Here is a 19,018-nt window from a genome sequence, read left to right as displayed (position 1 = left end):
TCTCCTGCTAATCTTACGGAAAAGCTGGAGAGGTGTGTGTTGCTTTTTGGATTGTGTCCGACTCTTTGTGACCCCGTTTGAGGTTTTCTTGGCAAAGATACTGGAGTGGTTTGCCAGTTCCTTCTCTGGTTCATTTTACAGATGAGGAAACTGAGGCAAACAAGGATTAAGTGACTTGCCCAGGGTCACACAGCTAGCAAGTGTCTGAGGCTGGATTTGAACTCAGGAAGATGAGTCTTCCTGGCTCCAGGCCTGGCACTCTATCCAATGAACCACTAGCTAATAGAACAGTTGGATGGTTTTAGAACTGGTTGAATTGGTCAGAAACCAAAGAGTCTGTTGCCCTAGGGATTTGTGCTTGTCTATGTGCCGTTTGACATTTTTCATCAGTGACTTGGATAAAGGCAAAGATGGCATCCTTTTGAAATCCGTGAGTGACGTAAAGCTAGGAGGGAGAACCAATGTGCAGAATGGCAGAATCAGAATCCCAAAATACTTTGGCAGGCTAGAACACTGGGCTGAATCTAATATGTTGAAATACAACCAAGGTCAATGTAAAGGCTCAAAACCTGGGTACAAAGAATTGACTTCACAAACATAAGATAAAGGAAATATACTTAGATAGCGGTTTGCCCGTAAGAGATCAGAGGGCTTTAGTGGAGTGCAAAATCTGATTTAGGGGGGTGATAGGCCAGCTGAAGAAGGGAATGTGATGTTGGTCTGTAATTAGGCATAACTTCCAGGGATAAGGGAGTGACCATTTTATTTTCTTCTAAGCCATGGTCTGACTACTTTTCTGGGCACCACAGTTTAAGAAGGACATAAGCTAGAGAGTGCCCAGCAGAGGGGCAACTACCATGGTGGAGGGACTCAAGTTCATGTTCTACATAAGGACTGATTGAACTCGGAATGTTTAACTAAGAGAAAACTTGGGAGTGTAGAGATACATTAAACATCTAAAAGGCTGTCATGTGTGAAACAGAAGTTAGACTTGTTCTGCTTGAGGCAGAACTAGGATCCATGGGTAGGAGTTGCAAAGAGGTAAGTTTAGGCGTTAATATAAGGAAAAGCTCGCTTCAAAATGTTTATTTTTATTTCTTGTTACTCTGCACTTTACAAACACCAGTTATGAGGTCCTGGAGGGCAAGGATTGTCTTTTGTTTCTTTTTGTGACCTCAGGCTTAGCACAGTGCCTGGCACAGAGTAGGTACTTAATAAATGTTGATCGATTGACCAATTAACATGGGAATTTCTACCCACACAGAATAGAAAAAGGAGATTTCATATGAAACCCTGAATCTTTACTAGAAACAGCTTACTTTTTTTAAAAAAAGCATTTAATAAATTAGGCGTGCTTGTTGATATTCCCTTCTGAAGCTCCTTCTTTTCTATGTGGTTTTTGGGGCCTCATCACTCTCAATGACCTCCATTCTCCCCAAATCCCTATACCAAATTTAAAAAAAAAAATAACCCACAGAGTAACAATCAAAACAAATCAAACAAAAACCTCCTCCCTTGGTTAAATAGACCCAAATACAGTAAAACAAATCCACACGCATTAGCCGTGTCTGAAAATGACTCTCTGATTCATTACCTCACATCCATCATCTCTCGGCAGGAGGTGGGCAACAAACTTCCTTGTAGGTCTTCGAGAGTCAAGGTTTGTCATCGCATCACCCAGAATTCTTTCTTCTTTTAAAGTAGGAAAATCTTGCTAATTACGAGAGGAGCAATGCCCAGGTGGAATGGGTTGCCTCAGGAGGTGTAGCAGATTCCTCCGCAATGGAAATATTCAGTCAGAGGCAGGAAGACCCACTTACCGAGTTTGTTGTAGGAGTCTTTTTTTTACTTATTTATTTCAATGAACAAAATTTTGTTTTTTTTTTCCCTACCTCCCACCTCCACCCTACCCAATGAAAAGCGGGGGGGGTCCTTTTTCGAAGATGATTTTTGAGGTTTCTACCAACTTGGAAGGGCAGCCGGGGGTGGGGGGCAGAATGGATAGAGTGCTAGGCCTGGAGTCAGGAAGACTCATCTCCTCGAGTTCAAATTTGGCCTCAAACACCCACTAGCTGTGTGACCCTGGGCAAGCCACTTAACGTTGTTTGCCTCAGTTTCCTCGTCTGTCAAATGAGCTGGAAAAGAAAATGGCCAACCGCTCCAGCATCTTTGCCAAGAAAACCCCAAATGGGGTCATGGAGAATCGGACACGAATGAAACAACCGAACAACTTCAACTCGGAAGCTCTTTGGTTCTGAAATTCTTGGGAGTGTTGACTATCATTCTTATTACCATCACGCTTTTAGGTTTGACCTGCCTTTTTCATTCTGACTTGTATTGGCGTGTGTGTGTCCCATCACCCTATTAAATTTCAGTTACTAATCAGGGAGTTATTTTTCATCCCTAGGGCCTGCCCTAATAACGCAGGAGAACTGATGAATCGATGAAATGAAATAGCATGTAAAAAGGGCTTTGAAAACTGCGAATAAAGAGCCTCAAAGATCCAAGAGAATTACCCCCCTCCCCAATAGAATGAATGATATAAGACCGTACATGAGTGATTCAGATAGTAAATGTTCCAGAAATTCAAGGAAAGAAAGATTGCTGTGGAATTAGAGTGTTCAGGGAAGGCTTGCTTCATGGAGAAGACAGGACTTCGGGTAGACTTTGGAGGATGGGTAGGATTTAAATAGAGGGAGAGGAAGAGAGCGCAAGATAGAGTGGGAGCAATATAGAGCACTTAATCAACCAAGCACCTGCTATGGAAATAAGGCTGTGCACAGTTTTCTTTGGGGGACAGTCAGTTCAATTTGGCAGAGCGGAATTTTTTTTTTTAGGATGATCTGGCCAAGCTCTGCAGTATTGCTTTTGGTAGCAGGGGATAGAAGGATTCTGTTTCCCATAAGGGCAGAACAAGAGGGAATAATGATAGCCTCACACTATGTCATGATGGATCTGGGCTAGATATATGGGGAAGTATTTTATGGTAGCTCATAGACTCAGAGAATCATTGATTTAGAGCTGGAAGCAGACAGTAGACAGAAGAAGAGATTCCAGGGGCATTTCATACATTCTTGTCATCTTACAGCCCGTAAAAATGTAAGAGAGAATCTCAACTGTCTGAGCTGGTGGAAGTGTGTCTGAAGGAAGATGGATGAGATGACATTTCAGAAGTCTTTTGTGTTTCCCTAAAGTCTAGAATAACAATTTGAGATAGTATTTGTAAAGCTCTTAGTCCTGTGCTGAGTAGGCACATAGTAGGTGCCAAATAAATATTAGCTATCATTATCATCATGCCTACTGTGTGCAGAGCCCCTCATTAGGTGCTAGGGAAGATCCAAAGAGAGGTGAGATGGCTTTAGAGCCCTCGTAATAATTACTGCTGCCATTTGTAGCCTGCCTCTGATACTTTCTGCTTGTATGACCACCTTTGGCAAGATACCGTGCCTTCCTGAGTCTCTGTTTCCTTATTTGTTAAATGAAAGGGTAGGAATCAGCAGCCTCTGATCTAGATCTGTGATGCTTTGCTTTGTCCTGCGTATACCTGTATGGCCTAACTGACCGTGGGGACACCCCAAGTCCTCTTTACATTTTGTTCTCTGCCATCATCCCCCTGGGTGATCTCAGCAGCATCCTTGGGTTAAATGATTATTTCTATAGAGCTCGTGCACAGATCCTGCCACAGTCCTACAACACCAGCTGCCCTTTAGACACCCCAGAATGGATGCCCCATAGATGTTTCAAAACTCAACCAACGTGTCCAGAATAGAAATCATTCTCTCCTCCCTTCCCTACCTCCCGTCTTCCCCTATTACTATCGAGTCCACTGCCATCTTCCAGTCCCCCAGGCTGGCCACCTTGGTATCAGTCTCCATTCCTCACTCCTACTCACCCCACCTATCAAATCCAGTGCAAAATCTTGTTTCTACTGTCACAACATCTCTGGTCTACATTTCCTCTTCAATCACCCAGCCTCCACCCTAGCTGAAGTCCCCTTTGCCTCTCATCTGTACTATTGTGATAGCCTTCTAGTTGGCCTCCCTGCCTCAACTGTCTCTTTACATTGGTCTACTTTGACACTCCAGGTACTAAGTGATTTTTCTTTAAAAAAAATACACCCCCTCGCAATATAGTTAGTTACTTAAATATTTCCCAATTATTTAACTATTTCCGAATTCAAAGTGATTTTCCTGAAGCATAAACCTGCCCATGTCATTCGCCTATTCAGTAAATTTCAGTGGCTCCCCTTTGCTCAGGGTCACATGCAAAGTCCTCTGGCCTTGAAAGAAATCTTTTTCTAGTGTGGCCTCTTCCTACCTTTAGTTTTCTTGTACTTTACTCCTTTCTCCACACTCCGTGATCAGTTTGCTGTTTCTCCATTTGATGGCAGCCCCCATGTAGTTCTCTGTCTCTGATCTCCATGCTCAGAATGCCCGTCCCTCTGCCCCTGTGGTTTCTGTCAAGACTCAGCTCAACTCCCACCTTCTGTAAGAGGCCTTTCCCAATTCCCCTAGCTGTATTTAATGACTTTGTGTATATTTGTATTTGTTGATTTTATGTTTGTGTTGTATGTGTGTGTCTTTCTACTTGTTGTTTCTCCCAACAGAATGTTAGTTACTTCCTCACGTTCAGGCATTGTTTCCTTCTTTGTACTGAATTTGTTGACTAAAGTCACCGATTCAGAGCCAGGATATTCAGTCACCGGGCTGTAGGGCAGCTGAATTCTTATGGTTCTTTTTTCTGTTCCCAGGATGAATCAGCTGAAGGTCCTGGCTGTCAGGTTTCGACCTCAGGCCTCCCAGCTTCTGGCAAAGCTCAATGTCTCACTGCTGAGCCAGCGAGGTATGTCCTCTAGGCCACCTGAGGCCTTCCTAAGCGGTACCAACAGCAGCTATGTGGAGGAAATGTACTTTGCGTGGCTGGAAAACCCACAGAATGTGCACAAGGTTGGTGAGCCCAAGAGATTCTGGAAATGCCGCATCCTGCCTCCCTTTTCCCCTCCAGGGGAGGGATTGCGATTCAAGGGGGAGAGGGACTGGGTGTTGGTGGTCTTGGTGTGCCTGTGTAGGGACCTCTCTTCTCCAAGAATCATGCCACTAAGGTACTTGTGGGAGGCCTGGATTCTAGTCCATTTCTGCCAGTGACATGCTGGGTGACCTTAGGTGATTTGCTGGATTTCTCTGGATCTTGGTTGACTCTATTTGTGAAGAAGGCTGTTGTGTCCTAAGCCTACAAACCCTTTCTAGTTTAGAGCAACAAAGGATTTGTTAAAAGGTTTTCTGGGTGTCTCTCCTTTGTGTAGGCAAGTGGGTATTTGATTCCTACAGTGATTTAAGGAAAGTCTCCCTAGCACAGAATATTTCCCTATTTTGTCAGCTGTAGGCCTGAAATCTTTGTCATTAGAGTTTTAATTAATTGCATATCCCAACTGTGTGACCTGGGGTGTGTCCTCACCTCTCTTAGCCTCCTCACTGGTGTAATTTCGGGGCTAGATTATGTGACCTCTCATGTCTCCTTCAACTCTAAATCCTGTGATAATGTAATGTTTTGGGGCAAGAATTCTTGGTTTAGAAACCACCAAATCAACTTTGACTATGAAAGTAGCTGATCGAGTACCCTCCTAACCACTGATGGATGGGCCCTAAACGTCATGAGTGTCAATGTCAGATTTTCCATTTCCATTTTATTCCATCCCACCAACATATCTGAACTTGGAATCCAAGGGAGGACTCCAGGTTGAGATCTCAGATAAAGAGGCTGGGAGGGTACTTTTTCAATTGTAGAGCAAAAGCCATCCGGTAAGTATTATTGAATGAATAAAAAGGCCAAAATACAAAATGACATTCTGAAAAAAAGTAGCTATAATGGTGATCTATTTTAAAAACAGATATGATCTTAGGAAGAAGAAAACCCATCATTCATGATTAGCTCCATATCATTATCAGTGCCTCCCATCATCTCTAGGACGGGAAGAAAGCATGGGTTGTACTTCTCACATTACAATTGAAGCTGTGACTCAGAGGAGAATGCCATTCAGAGGAAGCAGTTGTAGTTAGTAAGCTGGAAAGTACTGGGAGGTAAAGTAGGTGATTTATTCAGGTTGTGTTTCAGTTGAGAGGAGTGTGTGTGTGTGTGTGTGTGTGTGTGTGTGTGTGTGTGAGTGAGAGAGAGAGAGAGAGAGAGAGAGAGAGGGAGAGAGGAAGGAAGGGACAGAGAGAGGGACAGAGAAGGAGAGGGAGAGAGAAGGAGATAGAGAGGAAGGAAGGGAGGGAGAAAGAGAGGAAGGAAAGGACAGAGAGAGAGACAGAGATAGAGAGAGAGAGACAGAGAGAGACAGAGAGGAAGAAAGGGAGAAAGAGAGGAAGGAAAGGACGGAGAGAGAGACCAAGAGAGAGAAAGAAAGGGGGGGAGGGGAAGGAAGTGACAGAGAGAGGGAGAGGGAGAGAGAAGGAGATAGAGAGGAAGGAAGGGAGGGAAAGAGGAAAGAAAGGAGGGAGGGAGAGAGACAGACAGAGAAATAGAAAAAGAGAGAGAGAGAGAGAGCTGTTACCCAGTAGATATTATCTTCCAAGGTCTAGACTGAGATCTCTTCTTTCTTCCTTCCTGTCCTGGTCTTTTGGCTCTTCCCCCATATGTGGCTCTCCATTTCCCACCTCTATGCCTTTCCATGTATACGGTGCCTGGAATGCACTCCCTCCTCACCTCCATTCTAAGATTTCCTAGTTTCCTTCAAAACTTAGCCCAGATGTCATCTCCTACATAAGGCCTTTGCTGACTACTCCAGATATTAGTGCCCTCTCTGAAGTTACCTCATATAGCTTTTGCATATCTTGTATATAAATATATATGTAACATGTCCCAGAGGGCCTGCAGAGTTTCATTTTTGTCTTTGTATACCTGGTGCCTAGCACAGTGCCTGGAACATAATAGGTCTTTAATTAAGTGCTCATTGACTGGTTGCTTGCTCTCAAGATCTCTGTTAATGCTAAGCTGGGCCAGATCAAGGAATAGTGGGGGAATGTCCTTTCTTTCTATGGAAGGAGTAATAAACTTATTCTCCTGGGTTGCTGAGTTATGTACTACAGGGAGAAGTTCCAGGGAGGCTCATTTTGCCTCAATATTACAGAAGAACATCCTAACAATCACAGCTGTCCTAAAATGGAATGACTTCCTCCATGGAGTTAGGGCAAGGGTGGGGAACTTGTGGCCTGGAGGTCAATGAGGCCCTCTAGGTCCTCAAATGTAGCCCTTTGATAGCCACAGGTTCCCCACCCCTGTTAGGGAATTCCGTGCCCTTAGAAGACAATGAATAATCACTTGAGAACGACCCCTTATTATGGACGGGATTGATACTTCAGACAAGGGTTGGACTTAGATGGTTGTTGATATGGTGGAAAGGCCAGTGGTTCTGAATTCAGAGGGCCTAGGTTCAAATCCCACACCTGACATGCACTATTTGTGTGATCTCAGGCAAGTTGCTGGAGGGGCAAGGACCCTTCTAGCTCTTTATTTTTGAATGCCAAGGGTCTCTGAGTCAAGGGGAAATGATTTGAGTGAGGTTGATGTCTGGAGAGGAGAAGCTTTAGGAAATCATGACCAAGGAAAGACTGAGATGGGGTCTGATGCCTGGAAATCGTCAAAGGGGCTCCTATTCTCCACATGCCACGCCTCCAGGGGCTCACCATGAGTGTTTCTGGGTCAATGGTTGAGCAGCAGATGAGGGAGCTAAGGGGGCTCGATGAGGATAGTCCAGGGAGCTTTGTAAAGATCAGCAGGGAGAAAGTGAATTAGCTTGTTCGCAAAGGGTAAGGCATTCTGGGCAGTGGGAACAACGTGAAGGAAAGCACTTTGCAAACCTTAAAGCACTAGTTAGAGCACTCTAAGGTCTATGTCTTCTTTCCATTGGACTCTCCATTCATTCATTCGCTCAATTGGCAAACACTTATTAAATATCTACTGTATGCAAATCGCTGTGCCCAAGATACTTGGGAAGATACAAATTTTAGATGAGAAATGTTCCTACTCTCTTAGAGGTTAGGTTAGTAGAGGAATAAGACATATTTATAGATACAGAATACTATATGATTAATACAGGTGTCCCAGAAATCTCAGTGCCACTTAAAGCTTGAGCTAATAAAACTTGAAGCTGCACTAAGACTTTTTGGACATCCTATGTATGTTAATAGTCCAGTATTGTGTGTTTTACCATATTGATCTTATGTATATGTTTATAATATTCATGTATATATAGCATATGATAAGAAAGTTTTGGGGGGGATTCAGGACCTGGGGGGGAATGCAAAATTCTTTGTACCCATCTTTTATTCCTAGAGAGTTACTGGAGTTAGGACCACATTCTGGGTGCAGTCTCTAGTTAGATTTAAACAGTATAATAAATTAATAAGTTTTCCAAACAATATTATAAATGGTTATTATATGTGTATATATTTGTGATATGTATATGTGTGACATATATTTATAATATATGTAATATATATTTATAATATATGTATAATATATGAGTAAATAAATAAAGCTTATTTCCCTAAGCTTTAATAGCCTAAAATTGATTTTTGGAATACTAGGTATATTGGAGCAACAAAACAAAGTGTTATATGAGGTTCAGGGGGGAAGGTGGTCAGAGAAATCAGAGAAGGCTTCCTGGGTAAGGCAGCCTTAGAGTTGGGCTTTCCCTATTCAGGGTCGTGGACATGCTAATCCTGGTTGGGGTTGGAATCCATGCTTTTGTTACCAGCTGCCTCTTAAGCCTTATGTGCCAACCCCAGTCCCTAGGTGGTAAATTGTGACCTTCTGCCAGACCCTCTTGTGGGTGTCTGCCGCCTTCCTAGCTGCTCCTCAGGACCCTTATTTTAGCTTTAAGGTGCTGTCAAGTGCTATTTAGTATTTGTGTTGATATCAACAGTGTTATCACCGTGCTGCTGTTATCACCTGTCTACCCCATTTCACCATTTCTCCCTCTAGTCTTGGGATACCTTTTTTCGGTCTATCAGCACGGGAGCAGCCCCAGACCACGCCCAGATAGGGCTTCCACCCTTTATTCACACAGCAGCTATCCAAGAGGGCCCTGGATACACCAAGAGCCAGGCTATGACAGAGAAGCTTGTGGCGGATCACTTGGCTGTAAAATCTCTGATCCGGGCCTATCAGGTAAGAACATTTAGATGGGAAGAGAACACATGCCTTTAGGGGGAGGAGGAGGGGAAGAAAGCCATTGGTCTGATGCGAGGAAACATAACCTCCACCGTTAGAGAAATCAGGAAGAGGGGAAAAATGCCGAAGCCCCAACTTATACATCCCCTACTGCTAACCATTGTCATCATCTGTTGGGGGCAATGTGGTATAGTGGTTAGGGCACTGGACTTGGCAGGCAGAAGACTTGAGTTTGAGGCCTAGCTTCTGTCACTTATCAACTGAGTGACCATGGGTACCTGAAACTCTCTGAGCTGCTGTTTCCTCATCTCTAAAATGTGGATCAAAACATCTATACTACCTATAAATATCTGAGAAGAGTGTTTTGTGAGCAGCGAATCTGTTTCAGCATCATTACTAATGCCTGTGAGGAGACATGATTTCAGACTAGATTCAGAACTTTAGAGCCAGGAGGGAAATTGAGAATTATCTGGTCTCCCACCCTTTAATTTTACAGATGAACAAAGTGGGGTCCACAGAGGGATAGTGACTCCCCCAAGGTCCCACCAGTAGCAGTTGCATGCAGAGCTAGGCCTAAAACTCACATGTTCTGATTCCCAAGTCTAATGTCCTTTCTACCATCCCATGACTACCCACCATACTGCACTGCCTTGGTTTGCATTTCCGAAGTGCAGACCAGCTCATGGGGAGAGAAGATGGTCTAGAAATCCTCTGGGTGGTAGAGGAAGCCATCTAAGAATTAAATTCTTGCAGTGGATAACCCTTCCTCCAGAATTGACTATATTGAGAGCCCTTCTTTATTGGAAGGAAAACAATTCTGATGGGACTCTTTCTGGGCCATTGGTCCACAAAAGCTCTGTTGCTCCTTGCAAAGTTGTATACAAATTGGATTTTTGTGAAGAAAATATTGCAAATGCAATTGGGTGGGGGTGGGGGTTAACTAGGATTTTTAAAGAAGCCCTACCATCATTTTTTTTTGTAAAATAGAGTCCTTTTGGTAAGTCTCCTAATTTATCTGGGATTTTTGAATTGTGAAGTCTCTGAGTAGAGACAACCTCATCTAGATTAAGATCCTGGATAATTTCTCACATTCTTGGTCTTGACCAAACATGGCTAATTGCAAAGATGCTCTCTGGGGTTGATTGGGTAATGAGCTTAATCATATTTGAATTTTCTAGTAATTAGTGACAGTCAAGATTACATCATTGCATCATGGAAACTTGTCCCTGGAAGGGATTCTTAGACAAAATGCGTGTGGGAGGAGTGGTGATTTGAGATGAGGGGAAGGAAGGGTGATGGTTAGGTGAGGTAAAAATCACCATAATGTCATCCAATTAGCAAATACAAATTGGGAGGAGAGTTGCTGTAATAGTTGATTCCCAGGGGGTGTTTTCATGTCTTAGTTTGATTCCATAAGCATTTATTAAAATGTTGACTATGTTCAAAGCCCTGTGATAGGTGCTGGGGAAAATTAAGACAAAAAACCAAAAACAGTCCCTGCCCTCAGAGAGTTTGCGTTTTACTGAGGGAATCAAAATGTACATAGATGTGTAAGTACACTCTCATTTGAGGAAAGAGAGAGCCTCTCGTGTTGGAGGTGGCACCAGTGTTGAATCTTGAAGGGAGCTAAGACATCTGAGGGGCAGAGGTGAGGAAGAAGTGTGTAACAGACAGCTGTGATACAGTGGCAAGAACGGCAAGGGATTGGCAGTCAGAGAACCTGGGCTCAAATCCTTCTCCCCCTACAAGTCAAGTAACCCATCTGGGCCTCAGTTTCCTCATCTGTAAAATGCAGGAAGATAACTCTTAGATTCCTCCCAGCTGTAAATCTATGATCCCACAAACCAAGCACAGGGTTGAAGTGGACAGCCTGTTTGAAGGAACCAAGATAGGCAGTGGAATGACGAGTTTGGGGAACAACCTGATCTGTTTGGCTGGAATGCGGAGTGTGTGAAGGGGAATAAGTCTAGAAAGGGGGGTTGGAGTCAGATAGCAAAAGGCTGTAATCGCCAGGCTAAGGAGTTTGTGTTTTATCCCGGGACCCAGAGGCACACTGGTTAAACCACTGTTGGATTTTGAGGAGGGCAGGGTGACATGGTCGGGTCTGTGATTTAAGAAGATTATTTTGACGGCAGTGTGGAGGAGGAGCTGGTTTTAATTTTATGGTCAATGCCTTGGGATTTCTTCATTTGAGGGTCATCAGTTTATAAATGTAATCATTCTGACGCTCCACACAAGTAAAAAACAACTTAATTATTTTTAGTTATGTTTATATTTCCCTTTTTAAAAGAAAGTCTTCTTTGGCTTTTAAAATGAAGAACAAGGAACATAAAAACAGTGCACACACACACACACACACACACATGCATGGTCATATATTTCATTTGCTGATATGTGATAGAATCACATATTTGGGGATTTGAAACCTGCCAATAAGATTAGGTTAGAGGGAGGGGTTTTGGGGTGTTGGTAATATTTACTATATTTATTCATACATATACACATACATATACATATATACACAGATACACACATATATATGTTCTGGTCTTATATATAAAATACTTTTAGGTCATTTTAAGCCTACTTTGTGGGAGACTGCTGCTTGGTGAGAAATATGAGGCCTTAATAGGCATTGCTGGGATCATTGACTCCGTAAGCTTAAGAATGGTATTTCTGTGATGTCTGTGAATAAATAACGTCATCTCTCTGTTGGGTGTTAAGTGGAGGGAATTCTGTGCCCCTTATTTTTAGAGGCATTAGACTGTCTGGCTATATCCACCTGATCACTTCCAACCTTCTCCCCCACAGATCCGGGGCCACCATGTGGCCCAACTGGATCCCCTTGGAATTCTGGATGCTGACCTGGACTCATTTGTACCCTCGGATTTAATCACCACCATCGATAAGCTCGGTGAGAAGCAGTAGCCACTTCCTGAACGGAGGGCCCAGGCACCAGTGGGGTTAGTGTGCTCTGGGCCAGAGGGTGGTCGTCAACAGCCTGTGCAAGTTTTCATCCCTTTCTTGCTGTTATTGTCAGTCAATCAATCATCATTTTTCCAGTGCCCACTATTTCCTGGGCACTGTGCTATACTCTGGGAATACTAAGAAAAAGCCAAACCCATTTTCTGCTCTCAAGAAGCTCACAGCTTAATGGGGGAGACAACATGTAAATAACTGTGTACAAGCAAGATAATCAGGGTAAATTGGAGATAATTAACTGAGGGAAGGCACTAGCGTTGAGGCAGATCAGGAGCTGTGTCCTGTATAACATGGGACTTCAGCTGCTGAAGTCGGTCACTCAGGAGCCAAGAAAGAATGGACATTCAAACCCTGTCCCTGTCCTTGGCCTTCTGCTCACATGGGAGACGCTGCAAGTGGCATGGGTGTGAATTAATGACTGAATTTCCTGCTTTCTACCCCACCATTTCCCCTACAGTCACTGTCTTCTAGAAATACCATGCAGAGGTAGGCTCTTCCTTAGACCAACAGGACGGTGGTGGTTCAGCAAAATAGCTACTCTGTGAAGATGGAAAGGATTCTAACTATGTTCTGGCTTGGACCTTTTGGAATCTCGCACTATCATAACATAACCCCTTCTCTCTTCAGCACCTCTCCATCCTTCACCTGTTTTGTTCATACGGTGTTCCTGAGAGGAAGGGGCAGAGACAAATCTTCCCATTTTACAAAGGGAGGAAATAAGAGCAGGGAAGCTAAGGGATTCTCCCCCAGTCACGCAGTAATAACACTGGGATATAATCAGGGACTTAAGCCCCATGATGACTGGTGTTCTCCTTAGACCTCCCTACTTGCTCTTAAAGGGACTTGGGCATCTTCTCCTTGTTGGTGGTATGGTGGTTGAGAGCTGCTCTGATTGGATACTGTTAAAGTACCATTATACACCCTAGGCAGCGCATCGTCCCTTCCTTTTCCTCTCCACTCATTGTCATTTCGGGGCAGCCCCTCACCACGCCAATCCCTTTAATGAGTCTCTGGTGTTTTTTCTTTTGTATACTCTCGTGCCATCAGCCTTCTATAATCTTCATGAATCTGACCTGGACAAGGTTTTCCGTTTGCCCACAACCACCTTCATTGGGGGCACAGAGAGCACCCTGTCTCTGAGGGAGATTATCAGGCGCTTGGAGGTGAGCAAATCATACCATCACATCACAAGGTCTAAACCCTGAGGAATATGTAGATTTTAGCTTCCAGAAAGACAGTGAGAGGGAGATACCCTAAGGGCTTTGTTGGGAAAGAAGCATGGTTTGGGTGGTGGTTTTTTTTTTTTTTAAGGAAGGATAATCCTCAGCTGAAGTAGGTTGGATTGAATCTCTCCTAAAAGGCTATATGGGGTGTTCTATGAGGCTTGTTCCTTCTCCACTTCAAGGCCAAGTGGTTAGACAGCTCCCTATTCATTGATTAGCAAGTAATTTGCTGTTTCAAGGTCTGAAATGACATTGATAGAAAAATGAAATTTCGACAGTGTCTTTTTGAGAATGTGGCAGTCAGCTGTGGCTTTGCAGGGTTCTCTCCCTACCTCTTGAAGGCTTGTTCCCATTTCCCTCTTGCCTTGGTTCTCTTTATGAAAAAAATGAGGTTGTGGCTTGCCAGACTTGTGGAGTTTTCCCAGGACCCCTCTCTTCCTCTCCAGAACACTTACTGCCAGCACATCGGTCTGGAGTTCATGTTCATTAATGACGTGGAGCAGTGCCAGTGGATCCGGCGGAAGTTTGAGACTCCCGGAGTGATGAAATTCACCAATGAGGAGAAGAGGACGTTGTTGGCTCGGCTGGTGCGGTCCACGAGGTGTGGTTTCAGGAGTCAGAGGGGGCCCTGGGAGTGTTTAAACCTCCTGCTTCCTGGGACCATTTTGGATTTGGCTCTCGGTGGAATTAAGCACCATCTTGTCCACTAGTGGTGTCCACAGGGAAAGCCTGGGCTGCCAAGTTAGAAGCCCAACAATGGATGGGTTAAAAGCAAGATTCAGAACAGTATTATATTTCTTACTAGAGAGAAGGCCCTGCAGAAATTCCACCGGGACAGACCTTTCTTTGGTGACTTGGAAAGGTATTATTTATCCCTGATGTCATTTCTGAATTGAGCCGGGTGAATATGTTCATGGAGAAGAAGAATCTTGGGATGAGAGGAGCATTTGGGATTGGAAATTAGGCAAGAATGTTAGAAAGACAAATGTTGGGTATTGAAACAGTTTGCCCCACATTAGACCCCAAATGGCAGGAACATGGGCCCAGACCAAATCCCCACTCTCTAAGGGAGTATCAGAGAATGCCACCTCTCCCTGCCCCGACTCATTATTTTTCAATTGAGTTTTGTTTAACTGAGCAGAGGTGACTAGATCAAGTATACCTGTTACTACACAGGTGGGAGCTGGGGGAGAGGAGGGGTTGTTTTTGGTGGTGGTTGGGTTTGAGGGGGCTGGTGACACCATTTGGTAGAACCACAGATTCCCTTTCTTCTGTGGCAGGCCCAACACCTGGATTGTACTTAGGGGCTAAGGCTGGTGTCATCTGATGCTACTAAAGGGCAGAACCTACAGCCCTTCCATGTAACCTAGGTTCTCAGCATTGTTTTATTGAGGCTCCTACTTACTGCTGGTGTCTTCTTCTCCATGGAGAGAAAATATTGGGTTGACTACTCCAGATCTTTGCTCCTCCCGCCTCTTGGACAAAGACAAATGAGCCAGGCAGTCATTGGCTTCTCTCTGTATCTCCTGAGATGAGTCAGATTGACCTTGAATCTTGGGTTCATTGGCTCATAGGGCTGGTGCCTTAGGTTATTTTAAAAAATATTTTGATAACTTTATTTCAGCGAAATTGATTTCCTTTGTCATCCTATGCATTTTATTTTATGCATTTAAAAACACTGTTCTGGGAAGGGGTCCATAAATTTTACAAGATGGTCAGAAGGGTTAACGACACAAAAAATGTTAAGACCCCTCTTTGTTTTAGTGCAAGGCTGTCTGTCTCTTTTCCCAAGATGAATAAGCTAAATTCAACTTAAATATGACATTTTGTCAAAAGATCAGCTTCTCCCTGGCACGGTTGAGTGTTGTTTGGGTCCCCTCAGGTGGACTCCCATGGCTAGTGATAGCCTGATAGCCTTTCTGTAGCAGGTACTGACCTTCTTCTTCCACCCTCCTAATGGCAGATTTGAGGACTTCTTGGCCCGGAAGTGGTCCTCAGAGAAGCGATTTGGCTTGGAGGGTTGCGAGGTCATGATTCCTGCCCTCAAGACGATCATCGACAAGTCAAGCGAGATGGGAATTGAGAACGTGATTCTGGGAATGCCTCACAGGTGGGAGCTGGGGAGACAGGCACTGTTTCTGGGAGTGATTGGGTTTAAGGGGACTGGTGAAACTTTCCCAGCATGTCTAGGATCTAAAGCTAGTGCCATTGACTAGTGCTATTCAGATACTACTAAAGGGCAAAGCCTTTAGCCCTTCTGTGCCCTCTAGGTCCTTGGGCAGATCTTTTTACTATTCTGGGATAAAGAATGAGCCCAACCTTGCAAATAGTTTCCAAAAACATTAACCAGCCCAAAGTTGCACTATTATTACAAAATTTCCCTCACCACATTCTGGGCCATGCGTAGTTGTCCTCTGGGGCTTTACTTACTGTTGGGGAGAATGAGGAGAGAGGCAGAGAGTTTGGTGGGAGTAAATTGAAAACTCTTGTCATATTCGTATCTTTAGGACTTTGCCCTAGAGGCTCCTTCCTCTCCTTCATTTGTCCATCCATCTGTTTGTCCTTATGTCTATCCATTCTCTCATCCACCATCATGAAGAGAGAAGATGTCTAGACTCTCAAAGTTGGGAGAGACTTCAGGATCCTCTAGCCTTACTCTTAGCCATCACATGAATACCTTCAACAGCATCTTCAACAAGGGGTCAGATGACTTCTGCTCCCGTAAACCCCAGTGATGGAGAATTTTCTATCTCACAAAGAAGCCCATTTCACTGATGAAAGACTCACTATCTCCCAAGCAATCCATTCCATCTATGGGGCATTGTTAAGAAGTTTGTGTTATAGTTTAAAAGAGTACTAGGCTTGGATTCAAAAGACATAGGTTCAAATCCAGACTCTGCTCATTAGTAGATATGTGAGAGGCAGAATGGAGTAGTGGATAGAGAGCCAGCCTTGAAGCCAGGAAGACCTAGCCTCAAGGCCTCTGATATATATGCTGGCTGTGTGACTTTGGGCAAGTTACTTAACCTCTCCGAGGCCTCGGTTTCTTTATCTGTAGACTGGACTGGACAACACCAAGGTCTCTTCAAGCTCTCAATCTTTATTCCTTTTATCCTTATACTGGGTCAAAATATCCTGCTATAATGTCCACCCTTTGGTCCTAGTTTTCGTTTCTAGAACCATCTGTACAAGTACAATTCCTTTCCCATGACAGCAGTCCAAATACGTGAAGATCTTTGCCTTTTCTAGCCTTCCGTTCTCCAAGTGATAAACATTCCTAGTTGCTTTTTTTTCCTTCTCCTCATGGCCATGGTTTTAAGTCCTCTTATCATCTTGTTCCCTTTTTTGATGAGCTGTCGCTTTTCAGTGCCTCTCCCAGAATGTGGAACTCAAAATAGAAAACAAAGCTTGTGAAGTGATCTGTCTGGAACAGAAGGGCCATTGCCTCCTGTATTCTAGATGCCATGTATCTACTGATAGGGACAGGGGATATGGACTGGACCAACCGGTGATTTCACTGGTACAGGGAACTCCCCAGTTGAGAGAACTCACCCTATCAATGCAGATCAGCCATTGCAACTTACGGTCTTACAGAGTTCCCCAGAGCGGTGGTGTCAAACTCAAATAGGAACAGATGCTGCTGGCCACATATTGACTTTTTTGTTGTTGTTCAGTCATGTCTGACTTTATGACCCCATTTGGGGTTTTCTTGGTAAGGATACTGGAATGGTTTAGCCATTTCCTTCTCACGTTCATTTTACAGATGAGGAAACTGAGGCAAACAGGGTTAAGCAACTTGCCCAGGATCACACAGCTAGTAAGTGTCTGAGGCCAGATTTGAACTCAGGGAGATGAATCTTCCTGACTCCAGGTCTGGTGCTTTATCCACTGAACCATTTAGCTGCCATACTGACTTAGAAAACCACAGATTAACATTATCTATGTTTTATTGTATTTTTATTTATTTTTAAAATTACATTTTAATCTGGTTCAAGTGCATTCAGAAGTTTTGTGGGTGGAAAAGTTAAATGACTTGCCCAGGGTCACACAAGCAGTGTGCATCACAGGCAGGGCTTGTGCCCAGCTCTTTCTGGCTCTCTAGGCTTCTGCTACATCAAGGTGCCTGTCACATATCTATTAAAAATCCTAAAATTTCATTAGCTTTTTACCCACCAACGTACTGTCTCCTCATATTGGGCTTAGAGTATACTAATACCCCTAGGTCTTTTTCTCATGAATCTCCCTCACATTTCACCTTCTCCATCGTCTCTTACACATTTGATTTTTTTTTTTACCCTTCCCTTAAGTTCAGGACTTTGCACTTATCCTTATTCCATTTCACCTTATTAGATTCAACCCATCATTCCAGCCTAAAGAGATCTTTTTTGGACCCTGATTTGGTCATTTATTGTATTAGTTTTCTCTCTCAGTATCATGTCACCAATAAATTTAATGGCTATTTGCAGCTCTCCACTCTCTACCTCTCTCCACGTTGATATTGATTCATTAATCAGTGCCCTTAATGTCTGATCATTCAGCCAGTTCAGAATCCTCCTTACTATATTATCATCTAGGACTCACCTTTCCATCTCCTCCATAAAAAGATTACAAGAGACTTTGGTATGTGTTTTGCTGAAATGCAAATATGCTTTGTTTGTGCCATTTCCTCGATTTACCATCAAGCAATTTATTAATTTTATAAAGTTACAAAGATAAGTCTAGTATAGCATCCTTTGTTCTTAATGACCCCAGACTGACTTTTATTTTTATTAATAGTTTATTTTTTTCCAGTTACATGTAAAGATGATTTTTAACATTCATTTAAAAAAAAATTTAAATTCCTGATTTTGCCCCTGCTTCCTTCCCTTCCCCTTCTCTAACACAGTAAGCAATTTGATATAGGTTATGTATGTCCAATCATATCAAACATCTTTCTGTATTAGTCATGTTGTGAAAGAAGAAACAGACCAAAAGAAAAAAAACATGAAAAAAATAAAGTGAAAAATAGTATGCTTTGATCTGCAGACAGACTCCATCAGTTCTTTCTCTGGATGTGGATAGCATTTTTCATGGTGAGTCCTTTGGGATTGTCTTGGATAATTTTGTTGCTGAGGATAGCTAAGTCATTCATAGCTGGTCATCCTACGGTGTTGCTGTTACTGTTCTCCTGGTTCTGCTCACTTCACTCAGCATCAGTTCATGTCTTTCCAGGATTTTTCTGAAATCGGCCTGCTCATCATTTCTTATAGCACAGTAATATTCCATTACGTTCATTTACCACTTATTCAGCCATTCCCCAATTGATGGGTATCTCCTCAATTTCCAATTCTTCGTCACAAAAAGAATTTCTATAAATACTTTTGTACAAGTAGTCCTTTTCCTTTTTTTTGGATCTCTTTAGAATACAGACCTAGTCCCATACTGACTTTTAGTAATCACTTCCTTTTCTTTTTTTTTTTGTTTTTTTTTTGGAGGGAGGAAGGCAGGGCAATTGGGGTTAAGTGACTTGCCCAAGGTCACACAGCTAGTAAGTGTATCAAGTGTCTGAGTCTGGATTTGAACCCAGGTCCTCCTGACTCCAGGGCTGGTGCTCTGTTCACTGCGCCACCTAGCTGCCCTTCTGATCACTTCCTTTTCTAACC

The 19,018-nt window shown here is 43.3% G+C and overlaps 1 protein-coding gene across 1 annotated transcript in view; it reads left to right on the top strand.

Moving 5' to 3' along the window:
* The window catches only part of OGDHL (oxoglutarate dehydrogenase L), a 53,818-nt gene that overhangs the window by 9,407 nt on the left and 25,393 nt on the right, over positions 1-19,018 (top strand). The window contains exons 2-7 of the mRNA XM_036737227.1: positions 4,751-4,946; positions 8,983-9,168; positions 11,983-12,085; positions 13,201-13,316; positions 13,823-13,977; positions 15,340-15,486. Of these exons, the coding sequence (XP_036593122.1) occupies positions 4,751-4,946; positions 8,983-9,168; positions 11,983-12,085; positions 13,201-13,316; positions 13,823-13,977; positions 15,340-15,486 (903 nt within the window). The remainder of the gene's footprint in view (positions 1-4,750; positions 4,947-8,982; positions 9,169-11,982; positions 12,086-13,200; positions 13,317-13,822; positions 13,978-15,339; positions 15,487-19,018) is intronic.

Source organism: Trichosurus vulpecula, chromosome 8 (assembly GCF_011100635.1).
Source record: "Trichosurus vulpecula isolate mTriVul1 chromosome 8, mTriVul1.pri, whole genome shotgun sequence".
Taxonomy (NCBI): domain Eukaryota; kingdom Metazoa; phylum Chordata; class Mammalia; order Diprotodontia; family Phalangeridae; genus Trichosurus; species Trichosurus vulpecula.
This window is presented reverse-complemented; position numbering and strand designations above follow the sequence as displayed.